The sequence below is a fragment of the Meles meles genome, chromosome 4 (assembly GCF_922984935.1).
Source record: "Meles meles chromosome 4, mMelMel3.1 paternal haplotype, whole genome shotgun sequence".
NCBI classification, from domain to species: domain Eukaryota; kingdom Metazoa; phylum Chordata; class Mammalia; order Carnivora; family Mustelidae; genus Meles; species Meles meles.
The window spans coordinates 5,417,275-5,436,853 of NC_060069.1; the positions used below are offsets into that span (position 1 = coordinate 5,417,275).

General features: G+C 39.8%; 1 protein-coding gene across 1 annotated transcript in view; it reads left to right on the forward strand.

The window, feature by feature from the left end:
• The first annotated feature begins 682 nt into the window (after positions 1-682).
• Positions 683-19,579, forward strand: part of MSL2 (MSL complex subunit 2) — a 38,893-nt gene continuing 19,996 nt past the window's right edge. Inside the window, exon 1 of the mRNA XM_046001664.1 lies at positions 683-825. Within this exon, the coding sequence (XP_045857620.1) occupies positions 684-825 (142 nt within the window). The 5' untranslated portion in view covers position 683. The remainder of the gene's footprint in view (positions 826-19,579) is intronic.

Below are 19,579 nucleotides of genomic sequence, written 5' to 3' on the forward strand. Positions count from 1 at the left end.
AGGGAACAGCGGGGTTGTAACCGCCAGGGCGGAGAGCCAGGCGCAGTCCGGGCCCCGCGTCCGATATGGAGAGAGCGGCGGCAGCCTCCGCCTGCCGCAGCTGCAACATTCGCCGCCGCCGCGGCTTGGTGCACTAGATTGAGGAAGTCGACGCCCGAGCCGTTCTCCTTGCCGTCGCCGCTACCTCTGCGCCGGGCGCTGTGATGGAGTAAGGGCCCTGCAGCTCGTGAGAAGCGTGCGCGCCCCTCGGACCGGGCCGGGGCCTGCTCCCGTGCCCTTCCAGCTCGCCCTGAGGAGGTGCCTCCGCGTCCGGAGATGCAGCGAAGGCCGCCCGCGGAGCCGCGGGGCTAGACTGAGCGCCGAGTCCTGGCCCCAGCGCCGAAGCCCCCGCGTTCTTCGCCCCGAGGCTGCCTGGGACAAACTCGAACGCTGGTTTCTCTCTCTCTCTCTCTCTTTTTTTTGTCCGCAAGTCTCAGGGACGGAGGAGGGGCGCCAAGGCCCCATGTGTGGGAGGATTGCTTCAGCTCCACAAACTTGCACGGATTTTAGTTACTACTTTGGCCAGTGGTTCTTCTCTGATTTCCTCCGATTTGTTGCAAATTCGCCATTGTTCCCTGGCTGCTTACAAAGTTGGATCCGGAATTTCTTTTCAACCGGGAGCCAACGGTGTCGAAGTGTCTGCAATGAACCCCGTGAATGCTACTGCTCTCTACATTTCCGCGAGCCGCCTAGTGCTCAACTACGACCCCGGAGACCCCAAGGCGTTTACAGAGATTAACAGGCTCTTGCCTTACTTCCGACAGTCTCTCTCTTGCTGTGTTTGCGGTGAGACGCTTTTTATTGTTGCCTTTCAATGCTATTTAAGAAAATCTGGGCATTGGTAACAGGAACGGTTTGGCGGCGTGGTAGTTTGTATTAAGCTTTTGTTACTTGTGCATTAGTATACGGTCATTAGTTTTGAGACTCGTCAGAGGACTTTTGCCCAGCAGTTCAGAAAGAGCCCTCCTAAACCGTTTTGTACGGCGGCCTTAATGTTCAGAACTGTTTAATTCGTCTCGGGTCAGTTCCTTGCCATTTTTGTTGATAGTCTTGTAGGTGAGTGACGTATGCTTGCATAGTGCTCTTTTTTTTTTTTTAAACCCTTTGATAGAAGAGCTGACCACACTTACCTTGGTTAAACGTCGTTAAGCCTGGTTAAAAAATGTACATGTGGCGTGTTTGCATTTCCCCAAACTGGTGTTATGGGTGGGTAGTGGTATAATCGGATGCACCCACAGCCTGTGAACTCGGTGCAGAACTTTTCTCCGTGTTCCTCAACATGCTTTGACAGTTTGACGGTAAATAGCCCAGGAAGACTGAAGGTACTCTGTTTTTTAGCTGGTGGGATTTTTACGAAATTGTTGTTCCTTATTTTGCGGTTTAAATATGTTATGGCCTGGTAGACAGTTATTTTAGGTGGTTGGCTTTTTTTCCCCCCACCCAAAAATATTTTCTGCAGGGTAGGTTACTTTCAGGTTATTTTTGAGTGGTGAAGATACGCTAACTCATCTAATGGAAGTGTCTCAAAAGTGCTGATAATTTGGGATAACTTTGTACCTATTATTTTTTAACTTTACACTTTTTTTCAAAAAAACCTGGACTGGAAACATTAATAGGAGGGAAATGGCAACTGTCAAAAAAAAAGTACTATACCTCATTTCGTGTTCTCATTCTGCCCCAAATTTTGAGGTTTTGCTGATCCACTTGTTTAGTCAGAGCTTGAAAAATTCAGGCGTTTCAGGTTTTCACTTTAACTTAGATAAAAGAAATTTTGTGCCTGTAGTGGCTGAAGGAGGATACCGTATTCATTTGAGAATCTTGCATCATTTTCTGGATAGCTTTGGGGCAAGCCACTGAAGGGGGTGCAAAGGAGATGGAGGTTGTGTTTTTTGCATACGGGTACTTAATCTTATAAACATATAAAATAACTGTGTGAATGTGATTACTGTGACTGGTAACAGACACTTAACACCTTTATAGGGAAGCGTTTGCCATGAGCAAATCACCACTGCCCTGGGCCTCAGTTTTTTAATGTGTAAAATGAGAGCTTTGGGCTAGATTCCAAGTTTTCCTTAGCTTAAATGTTACAGATACGAATTTGCTTGGTTTCATTGTGCTCTCCCACCCCACTTCCACTTTTTATGGAGTGCTTCTTCTTATGGCTTAACAGCTTTTGGTAGTTTTTCAACTGAGGAGATAGAGCTGCTATAACTTCCTTTTCTACAAACCTTTCTTTTGGGGGAGATTGCTACTCTTGTGATGTATGGGAAAAGAGGGCAGAGGGCAGCCCATCCCAGCCTGCTAGAACAGCAGTAGAGAGTGATGTCATTATCCAGGTAACACTCAAAAAGATTGGGTAAGTCTCCTTTTTACTAGGGGAATGGGACTTAGCTGCCTAATTTAAGGGTAAAATGGTAGTTTTGAATTGGAATTTTAAGTTCTTATCAATAGCTTCAGGATAGTTGTCTAATTGAACATTTTTCCAAATTTTTTTTTTTAAGATGTTATTTATTGGGGCGCCTGGGTGGCTCAGTGGGTTAAACCTCTACCTTCGGCTCAGGTCATGATCCCATGGTCCTGGGATTGAGCCCTGCATCGGGCTCTCTGCTCAGCGGGGATCCTGCTTCCTCCTCTTTCTCTGCCTGCCTCTCTGCCTACTTGTGATCTCTGTCTGTCAAATAAATAAATAAAATCTTAAAAAAAAAGATGTTATTTACTCATTTCACAGAGATCACAAGTAGACAGAGAGGCAGGCAGAGAAAGAGGAGGAAGGAGGCTCTCCGCTGAGCAGAGAGCTCCATGTGGGGCTCGATCCCAGGACACTGGGATCATGACCTGAGCTGAAGGCAGAGGCTTAAGCCCACTGAGCCACCGAGGCGCCCCCCAAATTCTTTTTTTTTTTTAAATTATTAGAGAGGGAGAGAGATCACAAGTTGGCAGAGCAGCTGGCAGAGAGAGAGGGGGGAAGCAGGCTCCCTGCTGAGCAGAGAGCCCGATGTGAGGCTTGCTCTCAGGACCTGGAGATCATCACTTGAGCTAAGGCAGAGGCTTAGCCCCCTGAGCCACCCAGGCGCCCCACATTTTTCCAAATTCTAACCTGCGTTTTAAAAAATGAAATCAAAAATAAAGTTGCATTAAAAAAATATCCAATTGTAGCTTTGCTTTTTTTTTTTTTTTTTTTTTTTAGCCAGTCTTGGCAACACATGGGAAGTTTTTCTGACAGTGGGGTTTGCCATTATGCCTTCTTGTTCAAGCTACTCCACCATCCTGTGGAAAAGATTTGTGGGTTCTACTTTTTCCCTGATTATAATTGAGTAGCTGGCATAAATTTTAGCAGTCCGAATGTAGGTTCTGGCCAGCCCTCTCTGATCACTGCCCCCATGTCTTTGTACATAAGTCTGGTTATCAGGAGATAGAAAAAAAAAATCAGTTATTTGAGTTTAGATCCAGGGTTCAAACATCTTTGTATCAGATGTTGTCCTAGCTGAAAAGCATAAATACATTCCAGTTAATAGGGCATGTGCAGTCTTATTTCATGAAGATAATAAATATGTAAAAGTTTAATTCTATCTTGGTGCTGTAAATAGGGAGTTTGTTTCATCAGGTCCTCTGAAGTCTGACCCAGTCCTACCTTTTCAGCCTTACCTTTAACTGCCCTCTTATATATTTCTGTGCTTCAGCCAGGTTAATGTTTTGCCTTTTCAAACATACATGCCCTGTGTCTTCCTTCTTTTTTCCCTTTCTTTATTCTCTGAAGTCTCTTTTGCCTAAAAATACTTTTCTCTGTGGTTTAACTCATCAATTTCCTCCCTCCTCAGTGACTTCTTTGCTCACTGCAGCAGAAAGGTCCATTTTGTCCTTTGAACCTCTAACCCTTTGTTCCAGTCATAGGCACTTACAGCTCTTTGGATGCAGCTTTTATATCTAATTCTTCTGATATCTTAGGGGAAAATACTATTTTTTGGTTTATTTTTGTGTTCCTCCTGCCTCATCTACCCTCTCCTATCCAGTCACTTGCATGTTGGTGTTTGTGACAGACTCAGAGGAAGAAAATGAGACTCTTACAAACTTTGCAGTTAAGTTCAAATCTTGTCTCTTCTACTTTAACTTTTTGGCTCAGTTTCCTTTACCTATGAAAGGGGATAATTATACCTTCAAGTTTCTTTCTCCATATTTGTATTATATGAGGGTTTATTTTTTAAGTGGGGAAAAACCTGTTGAACCTATAAGTCTATAGATTCGTTGTCTGGCACATACTAGGATGTGGTATCTGGCCCATACTATGTGCTTAATATCCTACCCTCGTACAGAAGTAGAGAAAAGTGGGAGGAGGTGAGGGAAGAGACTCTACTGTCAGGTCAATTATTGTCAAACCTAGATTACTATAGATTTTGTACCATGGTTCTTTGAAATGTTAATTAGCTCATTGTCTCTGTTTGTCTTTCAGTTTCCTTGTATATTTAAACTGTCTGAAACTTCTAGTGAATGGGATAGCAGTGCTCCTGAGAATTACTGTACTTTCTAGGCCACAGAAACAGTGACCAAGACAGTATTACTATGGGTGCTATTTTTGTGTCCTTATTTTCCCCTTGTTCTAAATGTTGGACTTGCTTTATCATTTATCAGAAAGTAGAATTTCTTTCGCTAGCATGAGATTTGATAAATTGTGCCCTAGGGATTTTTTTTTTAAAGATTTTATTTGACAGAAATCACAAGTAGGCAGAGAGGCAGGCGGGGGTTGGGGGTGGATGCAGGCTCCCTGCTGAACAGAGAGCCCGATGTGTGGTTCCATCCCAAGACCATGATCTGAGCCAGAGGCAGAGGCTTAACCCATGAGCCACCCAGGCGCCCCTTAATTTTTTTACATTAATTATTAATATATAATGTATTATTTACCCCAGGGATTCAGGTCTGAATCATCAGGCTTATACACTTCACAGCACTCACCGTATCACATACCCTCTCCAATGTCCATAACCCAACCACGCTCTCCATACTCCCCCTCCCTCCAGCAACCCTCCTTTTGTTTTGTGAGATTAAGAATCTCTTATGGTTTGTCTCCCTCCAGATCTTTCATCTTGTTTCATTTTTTTCTTCTCTTCCCCCCACCCCCCCCCCCACACTACCTCTCAACTTCTTCATATCAGGGAGATCATATGATAATTGTCTTTCTCTGATTGACTTATTTCACTCAGCTTAATATTCTCTAGTTCCATCCATGTTGTTGCAAATGGCAAGATTTCATTTCTTTTGATGGCTGCATAGTATTCCATTGTGTATATATACCATATCTCCTTAATTCATCTGTCGATGGACATCTAGGTTCTTTCCATAATTTGGCTATTGTGGACATTGCTGCTATGAACACTGGGATACATGTGCCCCTTCGGATCACTACATTTGTATCTTTAGGGTAAATACCCAGTAATGTGATTGCTGGGTCCTAGGGTAGCTTAGTTTCAACTTTCTGAGGAACCTCCGTGCTGTTTTACACAGTGGCTACACCAGCTTGCATTCCCACCAGCAGTGAAGGAGGGTTCCCCTTTCTCCGCATCCTTGCCAATATCTGTTGTTTCCTGACTTTTAAATTTTAACCATTCTGACTGGTGTTGTCCTAGGGATTTTAAGGTTTTCATTAAATTTTTATGTCTTGAAATGATACAAGAAGGTTGGTATATAGAATCAAATCCTGTTAGAACTGGAAGGACATGTTAAGTGGAAGTCTTTGAGATATTTGGAGTCCAATAAATTTATTATGTTTGAATCTCTACTAAGGCACATGGATATTTTCTTGGTGTTTTAATTAGAAACAAGGTGGTTTTGACTTGGAATTTATTGAATTGTTGTAAAACCTTTTGGACATCCAATTTCCCTTAACATGAGAAGGGGGTGCCTTGGTGGCTCAGTAGGTTAAGAATCTGCCTTAGGCTCAGGTAATGATCTGGTGGTCCTGGGATTGAGCCCCATTTTGGGCTCCCTGCTTAGCGGGGAGCCTGCTTCTCCCTCTGCCTGCTCCTTCCCCTCCTTGTGCACAAGCATGCTGTTTCTCTCAAATAAATAAATAAAATCTTAAAATAAAATGGGAAGGGGCTATAGATTGATGTTTCCCACTGACCTAGGATTATGTAGGCTGATCAGGTTTTTCTTTTGAATGTTAAGGACTTAACAACAAAACCCTATCTTTTCTTGCTATTTGTACTCTTATTTTCCACTAGAAAGGAGGTAGTTTTGTGAGAGTGAGAGCCTTGGTTCTCCTTTGAGTATTGTAGTCTTGCACCCGAGAGTGGCTCAACAAGTATTTGTTGAATGGATGAAATTAGTATTAAAAAGAGAAAGTTTAAGGTGAAGATGTATTCTTAGAATAAAGCATATGCCTTAACTTTAAATAGATTTAGCTCTATGAAAAATTACATTTTCCTTTTTTCATTTGCCATTGTTTATGGACCCACATTGGAAATTAGTGGAGTGTATGATCTCTGTCATCTTTTCCAGTTCTAGAATTCTGATTCTCTTCTTTTAGCAGAAATACTTTTTGACTGAGCAGTTTGTCATTAGCAAGAATCTTCTACAATGAAATATGAAGAGAAAGTTTCGAGTGAGTTATTTAAACTACTTAGCTTTTTTACCTTATTTTTTAAAATAATCTTTTAGATGGAAGCTAAATTAAATGGCCATTTGAACTTTTTAAAGATTTTATTTATTAGAGTGATTTTATTTATTAGAGTGCAAGAGAGTGAGCCGGAGCAGTGGGGGAGGTGGTTAGAGGGTGAGGGAGAAGCAGACTCCTGCTGAGCATGGAGCCTGGCAAAAGGCTCGATTCCAGGAGATAATGACCTGAGCTGAAGGTAGATGCTTAACAGACTGAACCACCCAGGTGCCCTTAAAAGGCCATTTGAATAATTGTACATAAATGCGTTACACCTGCTTTTTTTTTAGTGTTTATTGATACTTAAGAATTTTTTTTGTAAACTCACTGTAATTTTTCATTGCAGTGAACACATTAAATTTGTCATCTTAAGTGTATAGTTCTAAATGTTAAGTATATTTACATTGTTGTAAAATTGATTTCCATAACTTTTTCTTTCTTTCTTTTTTTAAGATTTTATTTATTTATTTGACAGAGATCACAAGAGAGAGGCAGTCAGAGAGAGGGGGAAGCAGGTTCCCTGTTGAGCAGAGAGCCTGATGGTGGGGCTCAATCAGTCCCAGGACCCTGAGATCATGACCTGAGCGGAAGGCAGAGGCTTAACCCACTGAGCCACCCAGGTGCCCGGATTTTCACAACTTTTTCTTCTTGGAAATCTGAAACTCCATATCCATCAGCCCATTCTGATGGGCATTAGGTGATGTCATTGTGGTTTTGATTTGCATTCCTCTAATTAGTGATGCTGATTGTATCTTCATACGCTTGCTGGCCATTATGTTATTTTTGGAGAATCACTATCATTTTTTATGTTGAAAACTCATTACGTCTTTATTAATCACTTGTTCTAAGTGCTGGGCCAGAAAGATGAACAAGACACATGGTCACTATCCATATGTTGTTCAGCATTAAGGAGAAGACAGATAAGTAGATCAGTTATTGGGGAAGTGCTGTGTTAGAGGCATTTATGTTATACCAAAATCTGAAGCATCATAATAGAACAATTATAAGTTTATTGCATGTGTAAAAGTTTCAGAAATTAACCATGAATTACTTTTCCCCTCATATAATTTGCTTTTGAATAGCTATTTGGATCAAGTTTAAGCAGACCTGATTGGTGTTAAGTAGAGTTTGGTTTACCAGTTTTTTTTTCTTGGGACTTAAGTTCACCTGTTCTTTCTGGGAAGAATTCTTCAGGGAGCATTTGGTAGGTTGGTAAGGAAGAACAGTATGTAGTAATTTGTGTTGGCAGATACACTTCCATTCCAGATATACTTATTTAACTGGTTTCTTTTCCTAATAAATCTCCTTTCTATGGTTTTCCCTTTTTGTATCCTAAAAATTCGTTCATTTATTCATTCCTATTTAGATATGCTTATGCAAACTGAAATTGCGTTAGGGAAAGGACTTCCAAAGTGTATTGTTCTGGATGTTGAAAGAAATGAAAAGAGGTTTGATCCACAGTCAGTTGACATGTGATATAACCACCTGAAAAGTTAATAATATTAGTGTAAATAATGGTTCAAGGGGCGCCTGGGTGGCTCAGTTGTTTAAGCATCCAATTCTCGATTTCTGCCCAGGTCATGATCTCATGATCTCATGATCTCCTAGTCCTAGAATTGAGCTCCTTATCAGGCTCCGTGCTCAGTGGGGAGTCTGCTTGAGGACCCTCCCCCCTTGCCCTTGTGCTCTCTCTCAAATTAAAAAACAAAACAAAACAGTAATGGATCAAGACAAGCAGTACAGTGCTGTAGAATTACACAGGAGAGATTGTTTCAGTCTGGTGAGATCTAGGAAGTAGGGGGCTTAAGACGGGTGAGAACAGTGGTGAAGTTAGTGGACATTTTCAGCAAGGTTGGAGGGAGAGAACATTTGGCTGCAGAAAGTCAAATTTATCTGTAGTGAATAGGCCTCGTTAGATCCCTTGCCCTATAAATTGAGTTTCAGGGCTCTTTTGTGTGGTGAGTCCTGACGCAGGGCTAAGGAATTTGACATTTACCCTGGAGAACTTTTTTTTCCCCCAGAGATATGCTCTGTGGGCCACTTAAATCAAAATTACCTAAAGGGCTCATTCAAAATCAGATTCCCAGTTATCGCAGTAGACTGATTGAATTAGAATATCTTTGAGCAGATTCATGTAATCTGCATTTTACCCCCTCCCGACTCCATCTTGATAAGGGGTTGGAAGTTTGCAAATTGCTATTGCAACCATTTGAGAAACAGCTTTGTAAATAAGAGAGTGATGTGATTTCCTAAAATTTTTGGAAAGATTAATTTGGGGGTAGAATACAGGATTGATTATTAAGACATGAAAGGAAAACAGATATATCCATATTAGATAGAAGCTTGAATAGTGGTGGGCGTAGAGAGGTAACACCAAGATAATATGAAGGGAAAGTTTTTCTTCCTTACGGTTATCATAACATTTTAATTCTTTGATATGTACTGTGTTATACTTTTTTATGGTTAGGCATTTTTCACTATGAATGGATTAAATGAGGCATTTCCCACCCTTAAATTTACAAACATGTCTAGCACAGTGCTTTCACATATACCTGATGAAATGTACTGAATTTTATTGAAGAACTGACAAAAACCTGGCAGTTTAATACAGATGCTTGGAAAAGATTGAAGGAGTCAGAGAACCTAGTTACATAACGGAAGTGAAGTAAGGAAGGACGTTGATTTTGGAAGGACATGAAATATTTAAATAGGCAGGTTTGAAATAATTTAAGAACAGTCCAATTAAAATACTCTTCAGGGGGGCGCCTGGGTGGCTCAGTGGGTTAAGCCGCTGCCTTCGGCTCAGGTCATAATCTCAGGGTCCTGGGATCGAGCCCCGCATCGGGCTCTGCTCAGCGGCGAGCCTGCTTCCCTCTCTCTCTCTCTGCCTGCCTCTCTGTCTACTTGTGATCTCTCTCTGTCAAAAAAAAAAAAATTAAAAAAAAAATACTTAAAAAAAAATACTCTTCAGGGATTCAGCAGTTTGGTATTGGATTTTGGGAGAGATCATGTGCTTAGGAGCGGTTGCAGGTAAGATTGGAATTAGAGGTGAGGCAGGTGTGGGCCTTAGAAGAATGAGACAGTGTTGAATAATGTGATAGTCCCTGGGGATTGGGGTTATAAAGAAATATGGGAAATTAGAAAATGATTAAAATAACTATTTTATATCTATTTTATTATCTTTTTATTTTATGCTCTTCCCTGGAAACTTTGATTTTATAATAATTTTATATATTATTTGATGGAGTAAAACAGCATACCTTCTGTGCTTTGGGGTTGTGGTTTTCATTCTCAATTTAACTGTAACATCCAGACCTCCTTTCTTTATATCCTTTTTTGCTTTGTGCATGCATAGCTTGTCATCAGTAATTGGCTAATGTCATTATATTGGCTTCTCTCAGAGTCCACTTGGCTACCTTTATATATGATATGTATAAATATATATATTTATATTCACACTTTTGTATATAATTTGAGGTTTTGTGAGTTTTGGTGTACTTTCTGTATTTTATTTTTTATTTTAAAAAGTGATATTTCAAAATCTTATTCTGATTTCTCATATTTTTTTTGTGTCCAGTAGTGACCTTTGACTTCTTACCATTTGATTTCTATTACTCTGACATTTCTTTTAAAGATTAATTTTTTTGTCCTCATATCAGGAAATTAATTTAGATAAATTTTCACCTTAATTACTATATATCTGGCCATTTTTCTTACCTTTTTCTTGCTCTGACTCTAATATTTTAGCAGAATTATTTTCTTTTTTAAAATTAACATATAATGTATTATTTGTTTCAGGGGTACAGGTCTGTGATTCATCAGTCTTACACAATTCACAGTGCTCACCATAGCACATACCCTCCCCAGTGCCCCATCACCCTGCCACCCATCCCTCCCACCCACTCCACTCTAGCCACCCTCAAGTTTATTTCCTGAGATTAAGAGTCTCTTATGGTGTGTTTCCCTCTCTGGTTTCATCTTATTTCATTATTTCCTCTCTTCCCTTATGTTTCTTATTTCCCCTTGTTTCACAGATTCCACATATCAGTGAGATTATATAATACTTGTCTTTCTTTGACTTATTTCACTTAGCATAATATTCTCTAGTTCCATCCATGTTGTTGCAAATGGCAAGATTTCCACTTTTGATGGCTGCATAGTATTACATTGTGTATGTATATACCACATCTTCTTTATCCATTCATTTGTTGATGGACATCTAGGCTCTTTCCAAAGTTTGGCTATTGTGGACATTGTTGCTATAAACATTGGGGTGCACATGCCCCTTTGGAACATGATATTTGTATCTTTGGGGTAAATATCCAGTAGTGCAATTGCTAGGTCCTGGGGTAGCTCTGTTTTCAACTTCTTGAGGAACCTCCATACTGTTTTCCAGAGTGACTGTACTGGCTTGTATTCCCACCAGCAGTGTAGGAGGGTTCCCCTTTCCCCACATCCTTGCCAACATCTGTCATTTCCTGATTTGTTATTTTATCCATTCTGACTGGTGTGAAGTGGTAGCTCATTGAGGTTTTGGTTTGTATTTTTTTTTTTTTTTTAAAGATTTATTTATTTGACAGAGATTACAAGTAGGCAGAGAGAGAGAGAGAGGAGGAAGCAGGCTCCCACCCAAGCAGAGAGCCCGATGCAGGGCTCAATCCCAGGACCCTGGGATCATGACCTGAGCTGAAGGCAGAGGCTTTAACCCGCTGAGCCACCCAGGCGCCCCTGGTTTGTATTTCATTGATGCCGAGTGATGTTGAGTGCTTTTTCATCTGTCTATTGGCCATTTGAATGTTTTCTTTGCAGAAATAGAAATGTCTGTTCATGTCTTTTGCCCATTTCTTGGTTGGATTGTTTATTTTTTGGGTGTTGAGTTTGGTAAGTTCTTTATAGATTTTGGATACTAGTTCTTTTTCTGATATGTCATTTGCAAGTATCTTCTCCCATTCTGTTTGTTGCCTTTTGGTTTAGTTGACCGTTTCCCTTTTTAGTGCAAAAACTTTTTATCCTGATGAAGTCCCAGTAGTTCATTTTTGCCCTTGCTTCCCTTGCCTTTGGCGATGTTTCTAGGAAGTTGCTGTGGCTGAGGTCGAAGGGGTTGCTTAGCAGAATTATTTTCATTCACTGCCTTTGTACTAGAATCTTTGCAGAGTTACAATATCTTGTTTTCTCAAGTTGTTTTAATCTAGTTTTCTAGCTAATATATTTTGTTTGCTGACTTTAGTTGTCTGTCAACATTTGTCTATTTTCTTTATGGTTATAATCCATAGAAAAAGTGCACTTAAAATGCTGTCTGGTCTCAAATTTGGAAATTTTCTGGCAAAGTTGAGTAGTTTTGAAATTCTTATGTAACAGTTAAAGACGTACGTAAAGTGGGGGTGGATGGTCCAGTGTATAACCTAAGGGCTTTTGAACTTCTGTCAATCCTGCTAAATATCATTTCTTTGAAGTTTAAATATCTATCTGATGTTCTGAAATTTGGGACTTTGGCCAGATTTAATATAGAAATCCAGGATCAGAAGGAAGCATTCTAATTCGGGCATCCTTGTAATTTCTGAATACCCTCTATAGTTAATCAGTTGGCTCTCTGGCCTGTCACTGAACATAGTCTTATCTATCAGAAACTGAGGCTGTGTCAGGTATCCCTTTACGGTGTCAGTAAGAGCTCAATTTTTACAATGAAGATATTACTAAGTTATTCTTTATGAGGAGAATTTATGAAGCTTTAGGCAGAAAGGACCATAAATTGAACAGCCATTTTTTTTCACATCAAATAATCTTTTCTGTAATATTCTTGAAAGTTTATCCAAGCCTTTTCTGGAATACTTCTAGGGTAGGGTACTAAATTAAATTCTACTCTACAAAATAACCAAATCTTTGAAAACTTTTTAAAAAGAACTTTTTAGAAAGTTCTTGCTTCCATTTTGCCCAAGTCGCCACTGTAATTGTCTCCCACTGATTTTTTTTGTTCTCTGGAACAATTCAGGAAGCCTTTGATAAAATTTTAACCTTCAGCTGGTTGGAAGAACAGTTTTCATGTCTTTCCTGAGAAGATAAGCATTACTAAGTTACCTGTCCTGGGAGCATCCTGGTTTCAGTTTCTTCTGAGTGTGGACTTTTGTGTCCATGCCCATTATGGTTGGGTGGGATTATCTGTTTTCTCAATTTGGATAAATAACTTGATTTCTTTTTGTTTCATTCATAAGTTGAAGATGTTAGATGAGAGCAGATACTTGTTTCTGAATTTGGGGCCTGGACCTTTTCTTTTTTTTTCTTTTTTTGCTTGGCTACAAATTTACTATGTTGGTGGTCAGTGTTCTAAAATCTAGAGTTCATGTAAACATCCAAATTTAGGGTACTTCCTGGAAAATTGTAAGGTCTGGCAATAATGGATCTACGTTCCCTTGTGGCATGGCATCACTGGCTGTAGATGAGAGGAGGTTTGTCTAAAGGGTAGAGATATGCCTTCTCCAGATTACCCTTGTTCCCACCTAACCTTTGTCACATTTACTTATTTTTTTTAGTTTATTTGACAGAGAGAAATCACAACTAGGCAGAGAGGCAGGCAGAGAGAGAGGGGGAAGCAGGCTCCCTGCGGAGCAGAGAGCCTGATGTGGGGCTCGATCCCAGGACTCTGGGATCATGACCTGAGCCGAAGGCAGAGGCTTTAACCCACTGAGCCACCCAGGCGCCCCACATTTACTTATTTTTTGAACTTAACATCCTTGCCCCCGTGGATATTTGGATCTGTAATTCTCAGGAATGGAAGATTTTATGAGGTCTCCTATGTCCTAAACACTATGTAGCTTGAGCCATAGAATTCTAATGTTGTTTGGATTTTGAATTACTTTGTAAAACCTTACCTGAATCAGAATCAAGATTGTGTTATCTTTTTAAAAAAATTCTTTATCTTATTTATTTGACAGAGAGAGAGAGAGAGGGAACACAAGCAGGGGGAGTGGGAGAGGGAGAAGCAGACTTCCCGCCAAGCAGAGAGCCGGGCGTGGGACTTGATCCCACGACCAGAGCCGAAGACAGATGCTTAATGACTGAGCCACCCAGGCGCCCCAAGATTGCTTTATCTTGTTACACAGTCAGAGAACATTTGTTGGTTCATGGTATTTCTGGTCAACTAAGACATCTTTACAAGTTGATTGATAGTGTTGTCCAAATCTCTATTTTTTTCTTTTCTTAAGATTTTATTTATTTATTAGAGAGGAGAGCCACAAGCAAGGGGAGAAGCAGGCAGAGGGGGAGGGAGAAGCAGGCTCTCCACCCAGCAGGGAGCCAGATATGGGGCTCAATTCCAGGATCCCTGGATCACAACCGAGCCAAAGGGAGACGAGACGCTCAACTGACTGAGCCACCCCAGGGCCCCAAATTGCTGATTTTCTGTTTTGTCAGTTTTTGAGGAGTGTTGAAATCTCTTATTATGGATTTATCAGTTTGTCTTTGGAGTTTTTTTTTTTTTCTTTTCTTTTAAAGATTTTGTTTATTTATTTGACAGAGATCACAAGTAGGCAGAGAGCAGGCATGAGAGAGAGGAATGGAAGCAGGCTCCCTGCTGGACAGAGAGCCCCATAAGGGGCTCAATCCCAGGACTCCAGGATCATGACCTGAGCCGAAGGCAGAGGCTTTAACCCACTGAGCCACCCAGGCGCCCCTGTCTTTGGAGTTTTATTAGTTTTTTGTTTCATGTGTTTTGAAGCTCTCTTTTTAGGTGCATACAACAATTTTGAATATATGGAATATGGCTAAAATAAGTTTTATTTTTAATGTTCTGCTCTACCAATTCTGTCATCTGTCACTTCTGTGTTTGCTGTTCACTGATTTTTCTACTCATTATGGGTCATATTTTCCTGCCTTTTTTGCATGCCTAGTTAATTTTGATTCAAAGCCAGATACTGTAAATTTTATCTTGTTAATATTTTATCTTGTTGATAGATATTTTTGTAATGTAAGTATTCTTTGTTTGGGATAAGGTTAAATTACTTGGAAAGAGTTTGATCCTCTTGAGGCTTGTTTTTAAGCTTTTGTTGGGTGGGACCAGAGCTGCCTTTAGGGGCTAATTTTTTCATAGTTCTGAGACAAGAACCTTCTGATTACTCTGTCTGATTCATCCCTTGTGAATTAGGAGTTTTCTTACTCTTTTTTTTTTTTTAATTTTTTTTTTTTTTAATTTATTTATTTGACAGACAGATCACGAGTAGGCAGAGGGAGGCAGAGAGAGAGGAGGAAACAGGCTCCCTGATGAGCAGAGAGCCCGATGTGGGGCTCGATCCCAGGGCCCTGGGATCAGGACCCGACCCGAAGGCAGAGGCTTAACCCACTGAGCCACCCAGGCGCCCCTTTTCTTACTCTTAATGGTGGGAATAGGTGCTGCCTCTGAGTTATAGGGATTGTTCTCTTTGCTCCTTTCTGGAGGTTCTTTCTCCAGCCTGAGGTAGTTTCCTCATACACATGTGCTAATTACTACTCAAAGGAAGACCTGAAAGAGATGTGTAACTCTTTTTTTTTTTTTTTTAAGATTTTATTTATTGATTTGACAGGCAGAGATCACAAGTAGACAGAGAGGCAGGCAGAGACAGAGAGGGGGAAGGAGGCTCCTCACTGAGCAGAGAGCCGGGGGCTCCATCCCAGGACCCTGGGATCGAGCCGGGGGCTCCATCCCAGGACCCTGGGATCATGACCTGAGCTGAAGGCAGAGGCTTTAACCTGCTGAGCCACACAGGCGCCCCGAGATGCATAACTCTTAACTATAGAGAATAAATTGATGGTTACCAGCATGGAGGTGGGTGGCAGGATGGGTTAAATAGGTGATGGGGATTAATGAAGGCACTTAGGATGAGCACTGGATAATGTATGAAAGTTTTGAATCACTATATTATACACCTGAGACTAATGTTTCACTTTATATTAACTAACTGGAATTTAGAAAAAAAGAGACCTATATATCTCTAGTCTTCTTTCCCTGTACTCTGGAGAAGTCAAGCTGTCTTGGCCTCCCAACTGTCTTCTAAACTCAAAAATACAATTCCAAACACTAAGTTACATTCTTTGTTTTTAAGTCTATTTTAGCATTCGTGAGTTTACAAATAAGATACATCATTTTAGAGTAGTCACCAAAATCCATTTTTAACATAATTTTAATAAAATATGTTAGTATCTTATTAGTTAGAAGTCCTTGTTAGTTAGAAGTCATAATTTGTAGGCTTTATTAAAATGAATTTTATATATTTTTATAATACATATAATATCAGTTGGTTAAGCGACTGCCTTCGTGATCATGAAGTCCCGGATCAAGTTCCGCATGGGGCTCCCTGCTTGGCAGGGAGTCTGCTTCTCTCTCTGACCCTCTCCCCTCTCATCCTCCCTCTTTTACTCTCTCTCAAGTAAATAAATAAAATCTTTAAAAAAAAGTTATTTCATCACATTTCCCACTTAAATGATTAGAAAAAACACCCAGGAGTTCTTGTTACTGTGAAAGATGGCATCAAGGCAAAAAAGGTGGAAAGTTATCTTTAGTGGTTCCTAATTCTAATTCTGTTGTGCATCAGAATTACATGAGAAGGTTTTTAAAAATGTACATTCCTGGGAAGTTTCTTCAGAAATTTTGGAGGAGGCCACATAGGTGATTTAGTATTAACCTTGGGATGACAGTAGTGATGTCTTGGAATACTCATCATGCCAGGTTAAAAGGAGCACTTCAATATTGTTCTAAAAGATTTTTACTTATTTGTTTATTTATCAGACTGAGAGAGAGAGCGAGCGAGCGTGAGCAAACTCGCACAAGTGCACAAGCTGGGGGAGAGGCAGAGAGAGGGAGAAACAGGCTCCTCGCCAAGCAAGGATCCCGATGTGGGACTGGATCCCAAGACCCTGGGATCATGACCTGAGCCAAAGACAGCTGTTTAACCAGCTGAGCCACCCAGGTGTCCCAATAGGTAGACTTAAAAAAAAAGCGCGTGCCAATAAATGTAAGCAATGCTGTGTTAATAAGCCAATTTCTTGACAGTATTCAGTTTTAAGACACAAATGTATTTTGGGATGACTCTTCAAGAGAACATGAAGACAAACTGGTTTATGCCTTCTGATTAAATGGAACACTAGTTTTGGAAATTTGGAACTGAATTTATGTTGATTAATTTGATTAATGTTTGGTTGTTCAACTTAATTGTGACTGACCAGCCTGTATTATCCTATTGGTAATAATTTAATATGAGACCAATATTGCTTTGCTAAAATATGAAATTAATGGAATATTACAAAAGTGCCCTGTAACCACAAAACACTATAAAAGTCTCCCCTAAGTAATTATTAAGATAAATGACTTCTGACTTTCTCTTTTAAATCTTATTAGAATATGAAATGAGGTATGACTTGAGTTTATGGCTGTGTTGTGGTTCTGAGTGGTTATATATCATTCATTTAATAATCTGTGGTGTGTTTGGTTTTTTTAGTTTATAATAGTTGACTGCTGAAGCTTACCTTTTATAAACTATGACAGCACTAAGAGCATCAGGAAGTATTTTTCATAGTTTTAGGTTAACCAAAGACATAAAAGTTAAAGAAACTGAAATTTAACCACTCAGAAGTTTAGTAAAGAGCATAGCTTGAGTGACATTCATACTTTTAAAATTGCAGTGTTTAACTGTTAATTTTCATTTCACAGCAAACTAGTTGTATTCCTTTTCCCAAACTGAAAACAGAATTTGTGTTTTTCACCCCATCATTTCCCTAGCATTCATGTTGAGCTGTCACTGGTATCATTGTAGTAATACTTTAGTTACTTAAAATGATGTAATTGGTACAATGAATTTTTAAATACTTACTTGGTCAAGTGGCCAAGATACTCCATTCTGTATCACCATTTTTTAGTGACTTCTGCAAATCTGTCATTATTTCCTTCCTTATTTTTTATTAAAATGCATATTTTGGGGCGCCTGGGTGGCTCAGTGGTTTAAGCCTCTGCCTTCGGCTCAGGTCATGATCTCAGGGTCCTGGGATCGAGCCCCGCATCGGGCTCTCTGCTCAGTGGGGAGCCTGTTTCTCCCTCTCTCTCTGCCTGCCTCTCTGCCTACTTGTGACCTCTCTCTCTGTCAAATAAATAAATAAAATATTAAAAAAAATGCATATTTTTCTGTCCTGCAAGGGGGATGATGGTGATCTAGAACGTAGCAGCTTAAATACTGAGAGAACTAAGAATTTCTTTGAAACTTTCATTTGTCATTGGACCTGTTGCTATTTTGGGGCATGTATTTGCTTTTTGGTTTACTACTAAAATAAATATGTGGAAGTTTAAGAGAACATACTTAAGTGATGTTCAATAAAAAATTTAAAGACCTGGATTAAAAATCTGTACTAAGGAAAGTGGTGCTGTCTTCTTAGCACCAACAACAGCTTCTTAGCTGCTGCTCTCTGATCTCAAATTCATCTCTCTTTGACTTGAGCTCATTATTCTTTATAGTGGCACTCATGCTCATGAATTTTGCCTAATGAAAAGATTTTTAAGAGGTTTAGACTTCATATGCCTGCAAAAACTGTATTTATTTGGTGCAGGTTTTTTGCAAGACTAAAAACAGGCTTTTTTTTTTTTTAAATTATTTATTTTTCAGCATAACAGTATTCAAAACAGGCTTTTTAAGAACAGTTGTAGAGATGCCTGGTGGCTCAGTCCCTTGAGTATATGCCTTTCTCTTAGGTCATGATCCCAGGATCCTGGGATCGAGTTCTGCATCAGGCTCCTTGCTCAGCAGAGATCCTGCTTCTCTGCCTGCCACTCCCACTGCCTGTGTGTGCTCTCTCTGATAAATAAAATCTGTAATAAAAATGAAAATAGGAAAACTCTTTAAAAAAAAGTTGTAATTCAGAACATTTAATGCCCTTGTGCTCATTGCTAAGTGATACATACGATCTTTTTGTAGTGTTGTCATTTTTGTTCTTAACTGAATTCAAAGATTATTTTCTTGTATGTATCTAGGAGATATCTTCCTAGTTATTGTTTGAAAACATATTTTACATCTTTAATTTTGGGTGTAATTTTGGTGCTGTAATTCAGAGATATAAAAACAGTTTGAGAATCCTTTTTTAAATGGGAGTGGTGGGCTCTAGCACAGTGCTTGGCAATATAGCTGGGCCTCAGAAATGATTTGCTTTGAGGAAAGGGAAATGCTCTCGAGTGAAAATAGCCTAAAAAATTAACCTTTCAGGGGCGCCTGGGTGTCTCAGTGGGTTAAATCCTCTGCCTTTGGCCTGGGTCATGATCCCAGGGTCCTGGGATGGAGCCCCGCGTTGGGCTCTCTGCTCGGCGGGGGAGTCTGCTTCCTCCTCTCTCTCTGCCTGCCTCTCTGCCTACTTGAGATCTGTGTCTGTCAAATAAATAAATAAAATCTTAAAAAAAAATTAACCTTTCATTTGGAAAAGGTGGAGAATGGAGTATTTAAGATATTTAAATCTGTGAGTTGAATTACGGAAGGATTATTATTGAGGCCCTATGTCAGACTTCTGACACTGGTAGAAGTATATCCTTCCACCCTTCGTGTACCTTGATACTGCTTTTGGAGACTGAATCTAGGCTAAACCATCTCATCCTAATTATAGGAATTTAATATATACATATTTACTTATTTTGTATAAACATGCTACACGTGTTCACACATTTAATATATACATAGAATTGTCAGTTAAGGTTTCTAATGCTGTAAATTCTTAGACCAGTATGTAATAGGCTGAGCTTTTTTGTTAGAATCTCTTTACAGAGAAGATAGTACAGTGTTTTATGTAGCTTATGTGTTTACTTCGAACATTTAAGATTAACTTTAGATACGAATTTGGTGTATAGAGAATCCAGGCAGGACTCTTGCAGCTCCAGTTTCTGTGCAGTAAGGGTTT